The 19,864-nt window shown below is 38.6% G+C and overlaps 1 protein-coding gene across 2 annotated transcripts in view; it reads left to right on the forward strand.

The window, feature by feature from the left end:
• Nucleotides 1-19,864, forward strand: part of CYP7B1 (cytochrome P450 family 7 subfamily B member 1) — a 126,547-nt gene that overhangs the window by 18,583 nt on the left and 88,100 nt on the right. The window contains exon 1 of one of the 2 annotated variants that reach the window (XM_009673499.2): nt 8,032-8,162. The exons of the other annotated variant lie outside the window; for it this stretch is intronic. Within the exon in view, the coding sequence (XP_009671794.1) occupies nt 8,047-8,162 (116 nt within the window). The 5' untranslated portion in view covers nt 8,032-8,046. Of the gene's footprint in view, nt 1-8,031; nt 8,163-19,864 lie in introns of those variants that run through there. 2 annotated transcript variants of the gene reach the window in all.

Consider the following 19,864-nt stretch of genomic DNA (forward strand, 5'->3'; position numbering starts at 1 on the left):
CTAATTCAGAAGTTATCTGAGTAGAAGACTCATGTACATTTAGGGAGGATCACTGGGGCTTTCTCACATATGGAATGAAAAGGCCCTCTCATCGGCAGGGGTAACAGAAGATTGTTGACATAGCATTAAGAATGCAGTCATTTTATCTTGACTTATTTAAAATGGCAACTGCAATAATTAGTACGTTTTTAAAGTAAGAAAGGATATGGAACAAAAACATTCAAGCAACTTTTTGGTAACACCCGTAAATGCCCCCTGCCATGCAAAAATTACTGCAAGATGTTGATAAATACAGTATTCCGTCAAATCAAAATAAAATTGCTTTTCCTTTTTCAACCTGGAACTTCCACCAAATCTGTTATGTTGGGAACATGATGTGGTGTAAAAGACATCTGTAACCTCAGGCTCTCAAGAAAAGGCACATGTTTTATACATTATTCTCTGCTCTTCCATGGATACCTTCTAGGAAATGTCTTTGTTAGTTGTTCTTTTTTCCAGTACAGAAATACTGCTTCAACATGTTCTGTGCTGAAATGTCAGCGTTGTGCTGTTGTGTAGGTGGTAGTATGTATTATACACAGTTTTCAAAACCTGAATAATCAGTGATGTGCTTGACTTTGCCAGGGAAAACAAATGGCTGTGTCATTTTGATTTCGGTATATCAAGAAAATGTAACCTATAAAAATTAATTAGCATTCTTCCAGAAGGAGGTTGTTTAAGTAACATCTTTGTTTCCATGTTTTCAGTTTTGTCAGAAGTTAGAGGGGAGTGTTTATTCTGTTGCTAATATATACCCATAGATTTGCAGAGTGTTTCATGGAATTTTAGCTCCCATGCATCTGTCTTTCTTTTCAGTGCATGGCTAGATTTTTCTACTCACTTGAACAAGTGTTTAGATCCACTCAAAGTAGCTTTGAAAAGTATCCCATTTACTAGAATCATTATATCCTAAAACCTCACATGGGCAGTGCACAAAGTTGCTTTAATATTCAATAGAAGAACAAGTTGATACACAGAAAGAAATTTTATTACAGAATCTGTGTAATTTTTTATGTAATGTTTATAAAAAAGTTGCTTGAGCCTAACGGTGTCCCTGTTATATGTCAAAGTGAAGTTTTGCCAGCTACTTTTAACAAGAGAAGTCATCATTTAAGCACTTTTTAAACAACGATGATGAACCTAGAACCTGTCAAGAGGCTTCAGCTTTCTACCTACCTACTAGACTCCTTTCGCTCCTCACCTAACTGCAGTGCCCAGGAGGTGCCTGAGCAGGGTGAAAAACCAATAAGGAACAAATATTCGAAAATTAATGGCATTTATTAGTCACAGCTGCTGGTGAGGGAGAACTGAACAAATGGTGGGCTCAGTGGCAGGGAGTAGGATTGGTGGCAGAGGACTTCTCTCTCCTGATTTCTATTGTTGAGGAAACATTTCTATGCTTCCTCTTTATGGTTAAGCCCGTTCTGAGCATGATCTGTTTGGTTTCATGATCTTGATTAGAAATCCAAGAGACTGTGAGAGCATGTACTCTGGCCTGTTTGAAGTAGGCTTTAGCATTTTGCTTAGCAGTGCCATGCTGACCTCCCTAAATGCGTCTTTGGCAAACATGCATCTTCCAGACCAGCACCTTGTCTTTGCTGGTAGCGATTCCTTTCGTTCCTTATCCTCACATAGGAAATACTGTGTTTAGAACCTGCGTTTATCGTTTCCTAAGCATTGGTGGTTGCTATGTGTTTCTTCTCAAAGATGAGAGCCTGCTAAGGCTCACTTTTTTCACTTAAGACTTAGCTGAGTTTTTGAAGCTTGTTCATTTTAAACTGGATTGTGGCCGATTCTGTTTAGGAGACTCTTTTTGTTGTTGTTGGATGGGAAAACAGTTCCTTTCCTAATTGTTCCCAGATGCTGGCTCTGTGGCAGCCCAGGACACTGCGTGCTGCAGCTGTTGCAGCGAGGGACCTTAACTGGGTCTACCCTAAAATGAGCCTTGACCTGCTTTCCGGCTGTGGAAGCAGTCGTGATTGTTAGTCCAGATCATGTTTTGCCTGCGGAAGGCTAAGCTCTGTTCCATATGAAACACGGAGGTCTCATCCCTCCTGCCTGTTGGAAAGTTTCTCTGGGCTATGCTTTTCCCTGGGCTGTGCCAGGAGTTGTCTAGAAGTGCTACTTAGCGCAGCCCAGCGTGCCACCTGGCATGCTAACCACTTGCGTTGTAGGGAAGAGTGTGTACAAGTGCCCTGCCCTGGCTATGTGTAGTTTCCTATTATAAACACAGCCTCAAAGAGACTTTATTTCAAACACACAAAAGCAGTAGGACGAATTCGCCCAATGAACAGCAACAAAAAACTTTTTTTTTCTTTTCAGGCTGGGCAGCAGTTCCTGGCAGTCATTTTGAAGGCATGACCTCTTCCTTCTTCAGGAATAGCGTCTTTGTAAGAGATTGCTGGGCTGGCACCTATTATGTCCAACAGCTGGAATTCAAGCCCCCAGTCTGATTACTAATATCCTTGTCCATATTTCCCAGCCCATATGCTTTCATACAAGTTCACTGTTTTCCTTCTCTTCATAATTTCCACTGCTCCTAACAAGCTTATTCTCTCATTGTGTTTAGTCCTAACCATCTTACCATGTTTTGGGTTTTTTTTCCCTGTGAGGTCTCAAATTGCCCTTATTCATTTGTAAGTATGTAATGTGTAAAAGCAAATTGCTGTGAGGTTCATGGGTTGATAGAGATTGTTACAGAGGGCTATTAAATACCAAAGAGAATACCCATCAGAAATGAAGGATGGAAAGTGTGATCAGGAAGTAAGGCTACATATTTTCCATTATATCTGTAGTATGTCCCTTTCTGTCCTTATGTTTTATTAGTAAATGTTGCCTTTAGTATTTTCCTGACCCAGGTTGTATGATTTTCGAATTGTTTGCACTTTGGCTAGTAGAAATCTAGGTGATCTTCAAGAATTTTCAATCTGCTTCACACTTTTTCTTTCTAATTTTTCTCTCCCAAACTATATTCGCTAGACTTTCCCTTAGCATTTGGAAACTGGATTCTTTAAAGCTGTTGTGTTTGAAGCTGTCCACATTGAAAACAATCTGAGGTCACTGGTGTTTGCAATAAAGGCTTCCAGCCCAAAGATTATTTCATCTATGTATGTTATAGTAAAGTTCAGCTTAGTTACTCCAACTTGAGTAGGGCCCCGCTAGTACTGAAAAGGGGTGGAAACTCTAGCGGTGTTTTGTGCCTGGAACCCAAATAGAAGACCCTCACAGCAAAATAATTTTATTTGGCCTACCGGCTAGATGCTTGAGGATGAGTGTATCCCTAAAACGTGACAAGGACTTTAATACTGAAGCACAGTTTCCCTCTTAGCACCCCTCCATCCCCAAACCACTTGAGCTCATAGCTGTGAAACTACAATGAAACTGGGAGGTACTGTGGCTTTCTTGGGCCACACGGTCTGCAAGCCACGAGCAGTAATCCGTAACGCGAGCCTGCACCCTTCCATGCTTGCAATGCAGCCTGCAGGGCAAAGAGAGCCGAGGAAGGAGTGAAGTTTGGGATGCTGCCTGTCATCCGGGGCATGAGGCAAGCACAGATACATGCTTTAGGAGTTCTCAGTTACTTCAGCATCTACATCGTGAATCTTCAGAGTCAGCTACAAGCACTGCAGTTCCTATATTCGCACTGTTCTGCAGCCTCATTAATCTTAAAGGATTGGAATTAGCACTTCTGTGGTTTATGCAAATAACCTAATACTTTACTATTTATATTATTCTATTTGTTTTCAAGTGTATGTCATTTAATCATTTGTTTCAAGCTCTTTTGAACTTTCAGCTCTAGTGAGTAGATGACAATGTAAGAATATTGAAAATATATCACTAAATAAATTTTATCCTCTGCTGTCATACTTTACTATACTAATGCCAGATAGACTATAGTAGCAATACTGTAAGCAAAGGCAGACTCTGTAATTTCATTTAAGATCTTAAATGATGTGAAGATTTGGTGAGGAGGAGAGAGAAAGACAGTTTCCAAGATCTGGAACTAGGAAATGTTTTTTCTACCGAGAATGGTGAGGCTGTGTGGAAAGATGGGAGAATGCCAATGTGAGACCAAGCAGACAGTAGAAGAGTGCAACATACTGTCTGAGATGGGCTAATACACATTATTTGCAGGCCTGGAAAAGGTTAATAAAGATTTGAAGAGTAGCAGAGTTGAAAAATACTGGCTCCTGTGCACAGGTGTCTTGTGGAGGTGGTGATAAACTTTTGTATGTAGGCTGGTAGAAGCAGGGAGGATATGGAGCAGGGAGGAAAATGGACGCTTGAGTCATTGGGGTCAGACATCCTGCTCCCCCCAGAGAGCAAGAATAGGCTTGGAGTTGTCCAAAAGTACGCGGGGAAAGCCCTAATGTAGACAAATGTTTATGCAGTTAAGTCACAGAGAATGGACAGGAAGATGTCATCAGAGGTTTCAGAAGTTCGGCTCAGTATCCTCTTCTTAGACTGGTGACTTAAAGAGGGTAAAGGGAACAAGTACAGTACTGGATGATTATGAGATCACTGAAGGTTCATTGCTTTTATACTAGTATAGAATATATTTAAACTTTCTGTTTCTGTAGACGCATCTTCACATTCTGGCTTCTCATTGTGTCAGGAAAATCACTGAGATTTTGTGGCATTTGAGGTTGAACCAAGCAGTCTCAAGATGATTTCACAGGAAAGGAAAAGAAGATTTGGAATAATATGGTTAAGCTTATTCTGGGCTAAATGTTCTTCCGTACCAGCTAGCGTGGTGGTTGGCTCCACAGCTCACATTTAAAAAAAAAATTAAATAAATGCCAAATAGGCTCTGTATTTCCATAGATAGAAATACTCTATACAGTATTTCACACAACTCATAACTCATTTTACTTAAGTAATGATGGAAATGGAGAGATCATTTATGCGTATATTAATACCAAGTCATGGTGAGCATCCCTTTATAAAGTTTTTCTTGGAAAAAATAGCAAACTCATCCCTTCCAGTACGGTCAGAACTGGAACTATTGATCTAGCTACAAATTACAAGCGACTATAAACTGTGACTATCTGAATTAACTGCCCGGAATTAATTCTAAGAGAAAGGGTTAATATGTCATTATTACAGTAATTACAAGTCTTGGAAAAAGAAGCAATGCCAAGTGAGAAAAGAAGTGTTGCATTCAGTTCAAGCTCTTCTTGAGGGTCTGCATTTCTTTTTTTGAAACTGTTTTATGCTCTACTTGTTTAGTTTTTACTTCTTTTAGTGTGAGGACAAAGTAAATACCTTTCACAGTGATCCCCTACTGTAATAAGAATTACAGAAATGTGCAATAGTGTCTTTATACTTCTATAGAAGTATAACATTTTTATTTTTATCTACCTATATATATATATACACATATATATATATATATATAAAATATTTAAAACTAGTCCTTTCTCTCTTGTCAGTGTGCTGTGCCATATGGTGCCGAGCAACATGCCAGATGATAAAAATATTCCTAGAACATATGATATCATCCGTCAATTCAAGAGGGGTGAAACTTCTTGACCAAAGCATTTGTGGCTTTGCTACATTTTCATAGGTGTAAAGTGCATATTTTGAAATGATGAAGTATGTCCAAGAGGTCTCTCTTTATACAAATTGTAAAATACATGTTTAGTGTTAAAAAGGTTAAAACCAAAGAAATTTTGTGTTAACAAAGGAATTCGTGGCAAAGGAACCATTCTTTTCATAGCAAAAAATGATTCATCTTCTTCCTTTCAATATATATTGCTGATAGCTGTTCCGATGTTGGGACTGTGCCATGAGGAATGGCATTTCTCCATCTCTCTTCTCCGCTTGCAGAAAAGATAATGCTTGGTCAGAGGATGTTTGTAGTTAGTGCAGACAGCTATCTCAGGAAAAAGAAAAACGGTGCTATGGTGCTATTATTCTGGTTTCCCCCAAAGTGTCAGTTACTTTGTGGTTTTAGTGCTATTTTTTTTCTTAACTATTTTAAGCTTGCATCATGGTTCTGTCTATTTGCAAACACCACCAAAAAAACCCTGAAGCATGTTATATTGGCAGAGACTCTTTTGGACTAGTGGTCAGCTGGCCCTGCTGCTTGCTTGCTTGCTTTCTTTCTTTCTTTCTCTTCCTTCTTTCTTCTTAGAAATATGACAAGGATGTTACAAAACAAATAGAAATAGAAGAAAGTCGTAAAAGCCATAGGGACAATGCTGCAGGAAGAGTGGCCTTCATAATGATATTAGTAATGTACATTGTAAATAACAGACTTGAATGTGCGTTAACAGCCAATCTCTTTAACTGCCTTCCAGTTCTCTGTTCATTTGAATTTTTTTTTATATGAGGAATATTAAGAAGAAAAGCCTCAACTTCAAGTTAGAACCTAAAAATTGTGCATGTTGATTCATCAGCATCATCTTAGTGTCACTAAACTCTTTTTTTCTACTTGTCTTCCTTAACACATTTCCTTATGATGTTTGTGGTTTTTACCTGCACAACTGATTAGCGTCAGCTCTTGCATTCCTGTGTTGTTTTTAAAGACTTCCCTTGAAACTTCAGTTTGTATTGCAGCATTCTCATTCTGTATTTACTGTTGACAGATTTTGAGTTCTTAAAGTCCTCCTCACTTCCCCTCCTCTCCAATATCTCTTCACGTTTTGATATATTACTTATTTGTATTAAACATTTGCCTGACAGGAATTCTTAAATACCCCAGTGTAGAGACCTTAGTTATAAAAGATGGAGTTTAAAAGATGGTGTCTGGTCTGACTGTATAATCTAATTAGTAGAATGAATGAATGAAGTGGGCATGAATGAAAAGTAACATTCAGAAGTATCTGGTTAAAAGTCTTTTTTGCACATTACTGAGATTCAGCCCTCTTGTGACATTACAGTTCCACTAGCTGTCTAGTCATGCATTATGTTCCCAAATAGACAGAATGTGAAGTTACAATTCAACATACGAAAAAATGTATACATGAACAAAAAGAAGGATTTTTGTATGATATGAAGAAGAAAAAGGGAGACAAAGTAAAATTTGTGAAACAGTGAACAAAATGTAAATACTGTCATAACGAGTATTTATATATCAGCATGAATGCTGTGGATATAATGGAAAAAATGTAATCCTAACTTCCAGTGTACTTTCCAGCGTTTACTTGTTATGGGTATTCTCATTTGTATTTAACAGCCCTCCATAACAAGCTCTTTAAATCCGTAAACCCATCAGCAATTTGTTTTTACAGGTTAATATACTTACAAATGATTTTGTAGTAGAATATCCCTATCAGAGGGCAGATTTATTAACACTCCTTCTTCTCCTCTGATTTTTCCTTTGAAACTCAACTATATGTATATAATTTGCCTCTTTTACAGTGAGCCGTTAGTTTGGAGAGGTCTGCTTTGCCTTGTGGTTAAACTCTGAGCCACCTGAGTGTCTCCAGAGGTACACCACAGCATGGGCATTTTAAGAACTGAAACACTATGTATTTGGTTTTTGTATGCTTAATGCAGAACTAAAGAGGTCAAGACCAAGAACCCTTTACATTACATAACGTTTTAGGTTCGTCTTTTCTGGAGAGTAGTATTTACCATGTTTGCCTTATCCCCTTACAACTGTCAGTCACTGGTGGTCTGTCCTCAGAATCAGAGGCTCGCTTGCACTCATCATATCTAAAATGGAACACTTTTTTCCATGCATATATTTGACAATACAATCAATTACTAATTCAAAAATTTTTAATTCTGATGGCACCCATCCAGTGCTCTAGGCAGCTATACTATGAATTGAGATGTGTAACACAAATGGAAATCGAGGGCATTTTACTCACAGCGAATACATTCTGTCTGTTCCCAGCATGTCCGTCAGTGTGTTAGATTTAGATAGTAGTGGCTGATTGAGGCTAAAAGGAGGGCAGATCTGGTCTGACCAAAAAACCTGTAATTCATTGATAATTTCTCTTTTCTCCTTATGGAAGTACTGGGAAGTGTTGTGATTCCATTTACTGCCAGCACCACATGCTGTTTGGCAGCGAATCTTCTCCACTGAACCTTGGTTTCAAGTGCTGTGACTCAGAGGGCTTCTTTCAAGGCCAGGATCAGATCTACAGGTCCTGTCTAATGCTGTGGTTCAGGTATGGGTGTGAGCTTGTGCTTTGCTTGAGTCTTCTGAGGAGCTTTGCTGAGATCTTTTAAGCCATAGTGATCACAGTGTTGTTAAGTAGTCAGCAGGAACAAAGTCACATTCCAAACGTAATTTGCTCCTTTGAGGAGCACAGCAGTGACTATTTAAAAGCAAAAGGTCAAAAACTGATTTCTTGGTGGGGTTCTGATTCCTAATAATATTCTTCAGCACTAACTTTAAGGTGAACTATGCTAATATGTCAAAGACATGGATGTGACTAACCACTGAAATGACCTCAGCAGATAAAGCCTGTATATACTTTGTCTCCTTCGAGAAAGAATATTGCAGTATTTAGTAATATTATACAATTGCCTTGCACCTTCTGTGTGAGGATCTTGTCATGACAGTAATTTGGAGCTAGAGAGCATTATTGGCCCTAACTTACACGTGAAGGAACTGAGGCACAGATATAGATTTTAAAGATGCTATTTTTCAGATCTAATGGGTTATGACTAGGGGCTTGGCTAGTTAGTCAAGAGTTAGATGAGGTGGGAACTGTGTCTGGTCTCATGTCAAGGGCTTATCCCATGCACTGGGTCACATAATGGGTCTTGGATACCTCAACTGAACACTTATTAATGCACTGTCTTAATATCGTCACCTGCAGACCATCTCAATTAATTTGCAATCAAGAAGAAACAACACAGTGGGAACAGAAACACTGTCTAAACAAACAGGCGATAAGGAGGCCATGTGATGCATGAGCTGGGCTGCAGTAACCTGCACGTAAAGCCTCTCAGCAGGGGAACTACATACACCACTCTTGTGTAGTGGCAGCTAGATTGCTTCTGTCCTGGAGCTTGCTCATTTGCAATATAATGTCCCTAAAGAAAGCAAATCAGACATAGTTTGCTATGTTGTTATTCTTTTTTAATATTATGAAGCGGTTCATAAATCTTATCAACCTTACCTAACTACGCTGTAAATATTTTCATTGGGGCACTATGCTAATTTAAGTGGTGGAGAGTAAGTAGATACAGCAAAGCTTAGAAGTCTTAGGCAATGTTGAAATGGATTTGTAGGTTCCTGTAAACTTGAATATTCATTCTTATAAAAGATCACATTTTCCGAAGGTAAAGAAACAGTTAGGAGCACAAAAATATGCATGCTTGTATGGATTAGCGTAGTTAGTTCAGTACACAAGCAAATGCACATTTTGGCACCTAATTACCCTTTCTGAAGTGTAGTTACGCAATATATCCACCCACTTGCTATAAACCTGAATGAAGATGTAAGCTGCATATATGTTGTTTACATTGCAAATCTCTGCCTCTTTTAGAAAATCCAACTTTCACCCGCTTCATATGAGCAGCTCGCAGGATTTGAAGAATTCATTTTAACAGAAAGCAGATGGTTTCAGAAAGCTGAAATGAAGAAGGGAAAGGAAGAAGTTTTAAGTTTAGAACTAATGCGTATAACATTAAGTTAAAACTATCATGATAGATTTTCGTTTTTAAAGAACAGAGATTATAACAATTACTCTTTTGTACTGGCTTTCAGAAAAAAAAATGCAACAGATGCTTTTAAAGAAACTAGACCTTTATTTTTTCATCTAGGAAATGTTCAACAATAAATTGCAGAGTGCAGATTAGCGCCCCTTCTTTAATCGTTTCTATCTGGTTAGGAGGTGTTTGTTGGCAATGCCTAACTTCTTTGGGGTCCCGCTCCTTTCTGCTTGCAAAACCCCACATTTCCTCACTGTGCAAGACACTAGGAACTTTAGTCCTGGCACTGTGGTGAAAGAAGACATTTCTCCAGGACAAGGGAATGTAAACTCTTTTCCAGTGCCAGCGGGAGAGGGGTATCTTTCTAACCTGCTCTGTTCAGCCTCTCTCTCCAAAAATATACGCTATCCCGGGCTCTGTGGATTAGGGGAACCTTAAAAAGTCTTTTACTGTCCTATTGCAAACAAAGCCCAACAGCCTGTTTTAAGTTAGCAGGAAGAGTAATTTCCTATTGTAGCACCAATATTTATTTATTAAAATGAGAGGACAAGACTTAAATTTGCCACAAAATGTTCAATACTGTGTAGTATTTCTAGGAGGACTGTGTTTTCTGTGGGTTTTTTTTGCCTCGGGGGAACACTTTTTTATGCACATGGTGAGGCTCAATAGTCTGGCAGAGGCAGCACTTAGAACTGCTTTGCTTGATACTGTGCATCTGTCTTTGTTGTGATGGTATCTGTAGCAAAGTTTATAGAAAAGAAATAGTGAAGATGTCTCTGGACTCCGTTTTTTCAGTGTTGCTGTATTTAGGTTTTCCAAAAGGTTGTGATTAATGGTAGTGTGAGATAAAACACTAACCCTTTTTAGCCCTGCCCATTCTTAAGGATAGACTGATGAAAATTTTCCAGGGAAACATTTTCTCTAACTACTGTGAGAATGAATTACTGCTTGCTGTCTCCACATAGATATGTAATTCTTTCAGTTATGTGTGAGAGGGGTCATGTGAGCTTTATTAATTGTTGATATTTGGTCAAAATAACTTGACCAAATATCAACAGTCAAGCGGACTTGATACCAGTCAAGAATTACTGGTATCATCACAGGAACTGGAGACAATCTGAGTATTAATATAATACGTAGTGTTTCTGTTTAGTAATTCCACTAGGCCACTGCTTTCATTATAGTTGTAATTGCAAGTTCATCTTTAGATAGCAGATACTGAGCATGGTTGGTGTATCTTGTCCTTTCCACCTTCTTTTCTACGAAGATGGGTTTCCAGTGGCTAACTGATGGTGGTGTTTCTGCCTGTGCTGTATGGAGATCCACAGTGGTGCCTCAGCTTCCCAGGAGAAGAATTTTGCAGAGAAGGATTCTAAAAATTACAGTGATAGGAGAGTCTTAAGGGCTCACATAGGTGGGGAACTGACTATAAAAGGTTTTGCTCTTCAGTGTTGGCTCATGAGTAGGTCATTGTTTTAAGAATACTCCATTATGGAAGTTTTTTCTTTTATTCATCTATAGAAAGTGGCTGTTTGCTAACCATTTTTGGTTCTCAGTATGAGACAAGCAATTGGGCAGTTGTCGAGCGGCAGTAGCAGAAGCATCATTATTGCATGTCTCTATAAATGTTGCTATTTGGTATTCTTATTAAGAGGAAAATATGAATCTATCTGTTCTGTATCTTTCTATATACCATATATAGAGATATACATACATATATATATATGTATATATATAGCTATGTATTCAGGAAAGGGCAAGCTATCCACATGGCTTATTAAAACATTTGGCATTAACAACTTCTGTTGCTTTTATTCTTCCTAGGTTATTTACAGTACTGTGATAACACAGTTTATTTAAGTTTTGGTTATACATAGGAAAACAAAATTGTTTCCTCAATGGATTTTTTTTTTCAAATTCTCTACAAATCTACCCTAGTGCTATTCATATGCCTGTTTAGAATTTTGTACCTAAATCTATTCTACAGTTTATGAGGACACCAAGTCAGTTCAGTTCCAGAACCTGATGAAGTCATGGACTGGAATAGATCCGCTTGCTGGGGAATGTGGGAAGTCATAGCATTAGTATAGAAAGCAAAGCACAGGATTAGTCCTGCAGTAGTGTAGGACTATACCTAGTGATTGAATTTTCAGTGGTAAGAACAATGCCTTAATTATATGATGTGGCTTTGGCTTTTAGTAGTACTCAAGAGTTGCTTTGAGTCGGTTCCTATTGAAATCACAGCTAATATCAGTTCAGCCCTGCTTGTGTGGTTAGGTGGTTAACTTTCTGTCTAGATGCTTTCTAGTTCTTGAGTGCCCACATGGAGAATTAGTCAGGAATAACCATTCTGTTTGCAATTGGTAGCCTAACTTTTCAAACTGACTGTGCACAGGCAAGTCTTGAAACCTCTTCAAAACAGCAGCAGTTAGCACTGGCTTGTGCTGCAGGCAGTACAGATCCTACCTGGCCTGAAGGAAATGCTGGAAAAGTCATTATCTGGATTGCTCAGATTCCAAGGGTAAAATCCTCACTAGACTGAACTCTTCCTTCTTGTGCTTTGGAGCATCTCATGTCCTTGGATTTGCTAGGAAAGGAACAGTTGCTTTGTTCCTATTGTATGTCAACCTGGGTTACAATTTTTTTTGTGATTAGCATAAATGGTAATCCATTATTTGCAGTGTACCTTAGCTGAGGTTCATCAGACTGTGTCTGATGAACTTCATCCCTTCATGAGGGAAGGGGGCACTAAGGCATGATTCATTTCTTTTTAAATAAGTCTCAGATAGACTAGGCAAATTACACCTTAAAAGTGCAAAGCTTAAAAGATGGCTAAGCCAGAGGCCAACCCAGAGGCTGTCGCCCCCAAGCCGGGCAGAATGAATGAGGCATCAGGTAGACCCCTTGCGTGCCTTGGCCAGAAAAAGCCACAGCATCTAGCCAGAGCTATATTGCTGCTGTTACTCTTCAGAGCTCGCTGTTCTAATATCATGTGTGCACAGTGTTTCAAATTGGATGAAAAGTAGTCTGAGAATCTGATATGCAATGAATTTTGTAAACAGTTTTCTGTTTTTCTAGGCTCTCCTGAGGACAGAACTCATTCTGTGTGAATGTCTAAAGTACAATTGCTTCTTGATTTGTAACAGCTGCCACAAAGAAAGGAGTCTTTTGCATTAACGATTCTGGGCAGACAGTCAGATTTGAAACTCTAGGATGCTACATGCTCTCTTCTTGGTTTTCTCAGCAGACCAGGGAATTGAAAAAAGATTTGGATACATGTAGTATGTTGTGCAAACCAATGAGGTTTGATCGGGGGACGCAACAACTACATGAAGACTAGGAATCTAATTTGGAGTCTTGAAGTTACGAGACAGCTCGAATGAGGAAAGAGATTACATTTAAAATTTGGTTTACTGGTGCAAACAAGTATCATAAAGAGTTTCTTAGATGGTCAGTAGAGGGCAGGCATATTTTATTTCTGAAGAACCTTTGCCCACTGCTGTGTGCAAAGAGTATTTGTTCTATCTTCAGATTTGAGAGTGTAAGTCTACTTTGTCACATTACGGTGATATAAATCAGTAGTTATAATTTAAAAAGACATTGTCAACCCCTTTGAGGAGCTAAATGTCCATTTTAAAGCAATTGGAGGATATGAGTTATGACTGCAGGCATTTAATTTCTGTGTTTAGATTGTAAAAACCATGGCATAAAAAACCTGAAATACTGCCGCTACTGAGTACTAGAGAAGAATCATTTCTCTGCTGAGTTCTGTAAAATGCAGTAGTTCTTCCTGATGTGAACTAGTATATCACTAATGGGATGGAAACACACTCTTGAAAGTCATGATTGTTTAAATCTTAAACTCAGTAACAGAGATTCTTCTTGAAGATTTGACTATCCAAGCGTCTTTAAACCTGAAGGAGCAATGCCTCTTTTAATTTCTACCTGCCTTCCTCTGCAATTGAAACAGTGTTTGTATTTCAGCTGGACAGAATACCTAACAGGTTCTGAATACAGGATAAAATCAGTGTCATGTCTGATTAACTCAACAGAAAAAATTGAAGTGGATTTAAAGGAGCATTTATTGTGAGTGCCCCCATTCTCCCCCAAATATATTTTAGTATTGAAACAAAATGTAGACAGAGGTTTTTCAGGAAACTCATCGGTATAAACACATCGCTAGTATTGCTGTGATATGTACTTTTTAAGATCTTGAAATGAGATTTATTCTTGAAGAATAAGAACAATAAAAGTGTATATGTTGATGCTATAGAAGATTAGAAATTTTTGTCTAGATTAACCTGTGTGCCTATGTGTATACGTATGTGAAAGTTTACTTATGTTTATGGTCAGACTTATCGCAGAGAAGCTACGCATGTAAGTAACAGTTAGTAACAAGAGGCAAGGGTTATCTCATCTACCACTTCTTTCTGTAGGTTCACAGTTTTATTTTTTCTTGCATGGTTTGATGTTGACATAGACGCATTTAATTAGGATCAAAAATGTTTTGAAGATTTTTCCCAAAATACGCAGTTCACATTCACTTTACCCTTTCTTTATGTCTCTAGAGAAACTTTGCAATGCAATCCAAAATTCTTTCAGCTATTGGAGGAAGTGGATGCTCTGAAAAACATTGACCATTAACGCCAGCTTCATAAACTTTACAGTTCTTAGTTTGGGTGCCACATTACCTTTGTGACAACCATGGCTTTGACATGGATGACTAAGGTACAAAGGTCCTTGAATTGCACTTGTAACCAAAAATAAAACAAGTTTGTACAATACTTGCATTCTTTTTATAGCAGTGTGGCCTTACAGGCAAAGAGGTGAATTTTATGCTGCGCACACCTTCCAGATCTCCAGGATAATTTTGAAGTTGTTCTACAGCATAATGGATATCCATATTTTTGTGCAATTCAGACAGATACTTAGATAATGAATCTTTATAACAAATACAAGCTGATTGAAGAGATGCAAATGTCAGAAGCTTCAAATGATTTCAATCAAATTTGGACTTGCTATCATGTGGGTGCATGTTACTAAATTAACTGCAATTTTGTCTGCTTGTATCTTTGTTCTAGTTATTTTAGCCAGATGGAAGAACTGTCCATATGCAGCCTATATCATATACAAAATTTACCGGATGTACTTTATTCTAATCTTGTGCTTAACCCCTGAATGGTCTAGTGCTACGTTCCTGAGATACGCTCAGTGTGGAAAAACAGAACTTAATTTTAATGCTTTTAGGTGGCTGGATTTCATAGCTCTTGGACTGGATACAAAAAGGAGAACTTTATGGTATATTTTTCTGTTGTGATGACGATTTATGCCACTGCACCAAAATATTTGTAGCCATATGGGTCTTAAGAAAAAATAGATGTTTCTGTAGATAATGCAATAACCTTCATCAAGCCAACAAATAACTTACAAGTTTTAACGCATGAGCTTTCGAAAAGGACTTTCTCATTTCAAATCTCTGCCTTTGACTTGAGGTAGTGAAACTGCTGTAGTGTAAATTTTAAGATTACTTACACTGACAACATCAACTTGAAACCTAGTCATTTCATAAAAAAGGAGCTAGTGGTTTCAGGGAATAATCCTATTTCTATGTTATCTTGCCAGTTTCTGTAATTCTACAGTTATATTTTCCTCTTTAGTGACTTATATCTCCTGTGTGGGACTGCAAGGCTTTCACAAAAGCAGAGGAAAATCCATTTTTACAGAGTAACAATGAAACAGACTTTAAACAAAATGGTATTTTCTTACACAAATTCTTTTGTGAATTTTTTTGCAGAAATCCTGTTTACTCAAGGTAAATAGAAGCATGCTACTTCTCTAATCTCTGTCATCGTAATTAGTGTTACTTATAAAGGCAAATCTATTTGTGATTACATTAGTGCTGAGCATAATGAAAGCTGGTGATAAGTTCTTCTTTGAGAACTTATATTTTGGACAAAAAAGAGGGCTGTAGAGGAAATGGACAAACTGGAATGGTCTGCTTGATGGTAGGTCAAGGATTTTCATCTGGAGTAGTTGTTTCATTGTCAGTAGATTTGTAAAAAATATTTAATAAAAAATAGTTATGAAAAAATCAGAACTACTACTGTTTTAGCTTATCCATTTATTTTTGACTTAGGAACGTGGTGCGTATAGGCTGCAGTGTAGCATAAATGCTGTTTACCACAGCATCCTTAGAAGCAGTATGTGGACCACTGGGGACCTAGCAATTGCAAAACCACTCATCTGAATAAAGCTGGATAATGGATATTTCCATGGCCTTACTTGCATTATTTCGCTTTGGTGCTTTGTGAGCTGCCTGATGGGTGGGTGACCGGTGATGTAGTTATTTGTTATGGGAGGAAAGGAAACAGTGCGGGAATTTGAATGGAAATAACATAGGTGTGACCGCAGAATGATGTTCAACACCTAGTTGAATGCCTGTATGTTTAGGAGACTTGGAAGGGAACTAAGAAACAGGAACTGTGGTAGGACGGGAAAAAAATGCATGCCGGGATGAGAGAGAAGTCAGTGGGGGGAGGGTGAATTTGCTAGAGATTGAGAGGGGTAAAAAGCCAGAAGAGGTAAGGGGAAGCCTGAGAAGAAAGGATACAAGGGAGGAAGAAAAGAATCACTTGTTCACTTGTTAGTCTTGTGTAAAAACTTCTGCCTGAGGAAGAGCTCATTCAAACACTGGCAAAGTAAAAAGAACCAGGAAGGCTGACCAGAGAAAAATTAACCTGGAAGCAAAACAGAGACTTTCTTTTTCTTTTTCTTTTTCTTTTTTCTTTTTTCTTTTTTTTTGGCAAGAGAATGCTCCCAGATTGCTGCTTTTTCTTTTTATTTTTTTCTTTCTGGCTAAGCATCTCCTGCTTTCCCAACTTCTTATGCTGAGCACTGAGGTGAGATTTACGGCTTTCCCATCTTATTTATTATTGGTGTTGCAGTACCACCCAAAATCTCAAACAAGATCAGGACTTTACTGGAAGAGAGGCTAGGAAAACAGCCAAGATTATAAATGTAGTGTCCTGAAGCCTGGTTCAAAGAGCCTGCTACAAGCAGTGTGAAGACTTCTATTAATTTAAATGAGTAGTTAGCACTTTAAACGTGCTAGAAATCTAAGTATGTGTCTGCGTACTGCAGCAATGTGCCATTTAGAGATGGTAAGTCAGCTCTAAGCAGCTGAGTAGCAGAAGTCTGAGGTAATACATCCCAAGAAGTAAGACCAAAGTGCTAGCCTCACTGGAGAAAGTGGGAGTACGATTTTTCTTGGACAGGAATTAGCACAAGTGTTTCTAAGTGATTCTTCCAGTAATAACTGTGTGATGCAGCGACAGTGGTTAACTGCAAGATGGTCCTAACATAAGATGACTGGTTTTTGTTTGTTTTTGTTTTTCAAAAGCATAAACTATGTTTCATGTAAACAGAAGAACCTGGCGGGGCTGAAGGAAGTCAGGCATAGGACTTGTCTTTAATTCCCTGGTTCCTTCCTTTTCCACTTGCCAGGTCCAGTTTGGCCCTGGTTTGATCACCCAGAGAGATGCTAAAACACTTCATAAGCACCTAGACAATAATAAGGTGATAAAAAACAGCCAGCATGAATTTGTCAAGAACAAATTGTGTCAAACCAATCTCGTTTCCTTCCTTGACAGCGTAACTGGCCTAGTGGATAAGAGAGAAGTAGGAGATGTGATATATTTTGACTTAAGTGAGGCTTTTGACACTGTCCAACATGACATTCTTATAAGCAAGCTTGAGAAATATGGCCTAGATGAAATCGCCATAAGTGGCGGCACGGCAATTGAAAAAAATGTTCTCAAAGAGAAGTTATCGGTGGTTCTCTTTCCAACTGGAAGGGCAGCTCATGAAGCATCACTCATTGGTCTCTTCTGGGGAAAGTATGTTCTCTAATCCATCATTCAAAATATTAATGAGAAAATGCACGTTAGTTTTTTTCCAGGTACAACTGAGGGGATTGGAACGCTCTGAAGGAATGGCTCAGTTCAGAAGGATCTGTTAAGAGGCTATGATAAAACTGACCAGGTGAAATTCAGTAAAGCGCAAAATGCAGCCCTTGGAAAAGATAAAAGAAATGCACAAAGACAAAATGAGGAAGTAATTGGAAGGCAGGAAAGTGTCTGGGGTTTTAGGAAATCACAAGTGAGACATAACTCACAAAGGATATGCTATTGCAAATACAGCACCTCTCTTTTTTGGGATTCTTTAACAGGAGTGTCATGTGTAAGACATGGGAAGTAATTATTTTGCACCATATGGTGCTGGTGAGGCCTCAGCTGGAGTATTCAATCCAGTTTTGGGGACTGCATATAAAGAAAGATGTAGATAAATTGGAGAGTTTCCAAAAGAAATCATGAGGAAATCAAGACTTTTACAAACATGACTTACAGGAAAGGTTGAAGGAATTAGGTTTATCTCGAATATCTATTCCCCCTACCCCATTTATGCAGGAGGAGGGTCTAGACAGTCTCCTGAGGTCTCTTGCAGCTCTGTATTTTTGTAGTTCTGACAATAATTGGCTATATGGTAATAATATCTGTAATATTAGCTATCTGATATTCATCTAAGTCATGATTAGTTGATGTCATAGCAGAGGCATTTTTATAGCTATCGTACTTAGAATGACTTAAAAGGATTTCTCATTGCAAGTGTGGCAATAGGGAAGATAACTACTGGAGAAATAACAAAGTAGTGTTCAAAACTGCCATCATTAGCACTGCAGAGAAAAACTAGTTGATGCATGGTGCTTATTTTTTGTGTGACAACGTGGATTTTAGCATAATCATTTTGACAGATTGGTACCATCCTTCAAGATTCTATGAGTTTCTTTCCTGTAAAGTTTGGAGAAATTGGGATTTCTAATTGAATCCAGAGTATTTTTTTTCCTCAACTGAAATGCAGTAGAATGGTAGCAAAATTTTATTTCTTCTTCTTTTTAAGAAATAACTCCACATTTACAGGTTTTTTTAGCTTATTTTTTAGCTCCTAAAATCTATCTGCTGAATTACATTATTCAGATATTAAAGCATTGGCAGAAATGATTGCTGACTCTTGCTTTTTATTTTTCTGCTTTTCTTCAGAACTGTGTGACACACATATATATGTATATTTACCTACCAAAAAAAGTTTCCAGCACTTGCAGGATTCAATCCCATGTACTGCACTGGAAAGCACAATTAAAGTAAGCATATCCATATCAACTGTGTAGCAGTCAGCTCAGTGGACTGATGCCGTGTCATTTAGGAGTTTGCTGTGGAAAGTTCATACGTTCATGGACAAGTATAACAGGTCAGCAGATCACAGACTTTGTAAGCTGCTAAGCAAGACGTAATAAGTAAAGCTCCTTTTTTTTTTTTCCTCCTAGAAGCCAAAGCTTGCTATCCTGCAACAAGCAGAGCTAGGCTGTGGGTTGGAGGGGTATAAGCTTCCCTGAGTCGGAGGGCATGTGGGAAGCGAGTGTAAATATTTGTACGTCTTGCAAATGGTAACAGGGGGCCAAGACAGCACGTTATGCCTGGGTGAGGCTTTGCGGCCTGTGGAGCAAGTAGCCCCGTTTGTAGCCATGCTTCGAGCCGTTCTCCTCTCTGGGGAGACCAGCCCAAGTCGCCGCGCAGCCCCTGGTGTTCAGGGAGCAGGACACAGAGTCCCTTTGTGGCGACTCTTGACTTTCTTGTACGGCACACGGCGGTTTTTCTGTCTTTGAGGCTGCTGGTGCCCGTGATCGGAGTGGAAATGATTTGATTGTCCGTAGGTACTAGCAGAATTGGTATCACTCCTCGTCTTGGGCCTTTCCTAATACAGTACCTGGAAAACGTTGCGTGCTCGCCTGAGAGAAACGAGCAAAAAATCTCTGTCTCTCTCCAGTGTACCCACGCTACATAGCAGGACTTGGTTTAATCCACAGCAAAACCCAGGAAGTTCAAAGCTGAAGTTGGCTTTCAGTTACTAATTCATTGCTTGTGTTTGTGGGTATTGCTGTACGTGTGATATGTGAAATTAGCCACTGATTGTCATTTGTCACATTAACGTGGATATTCCGTGAAATTGAATTGAGAATGAAGCTTCCTACAGCATTTGAACTTACTATCTGTACTTGCACTTCATAATGTTACAGGAAATTGGAAAGTCTTTTTGTGTGTGTGAGGAGAGCTGTATGTGGGTGTGAATTAATAGAATTTTTAAATGTATTTTT

The sequence above is a fragment of the Struthio camelus genome, chromosome 2 (assembly GCF_040807025.1).
Source record: "Struthio camelus isolate bStrCam1 chromosome 2, bStrCam1.hap1, whole genome shotgun sequence".
Classification (NCBI taxonomy): Eukaryota; Metazoa; Chordata; class Aves; order Struthioniformes; family Struthionidae; genus Struthio; species Struthio camelus.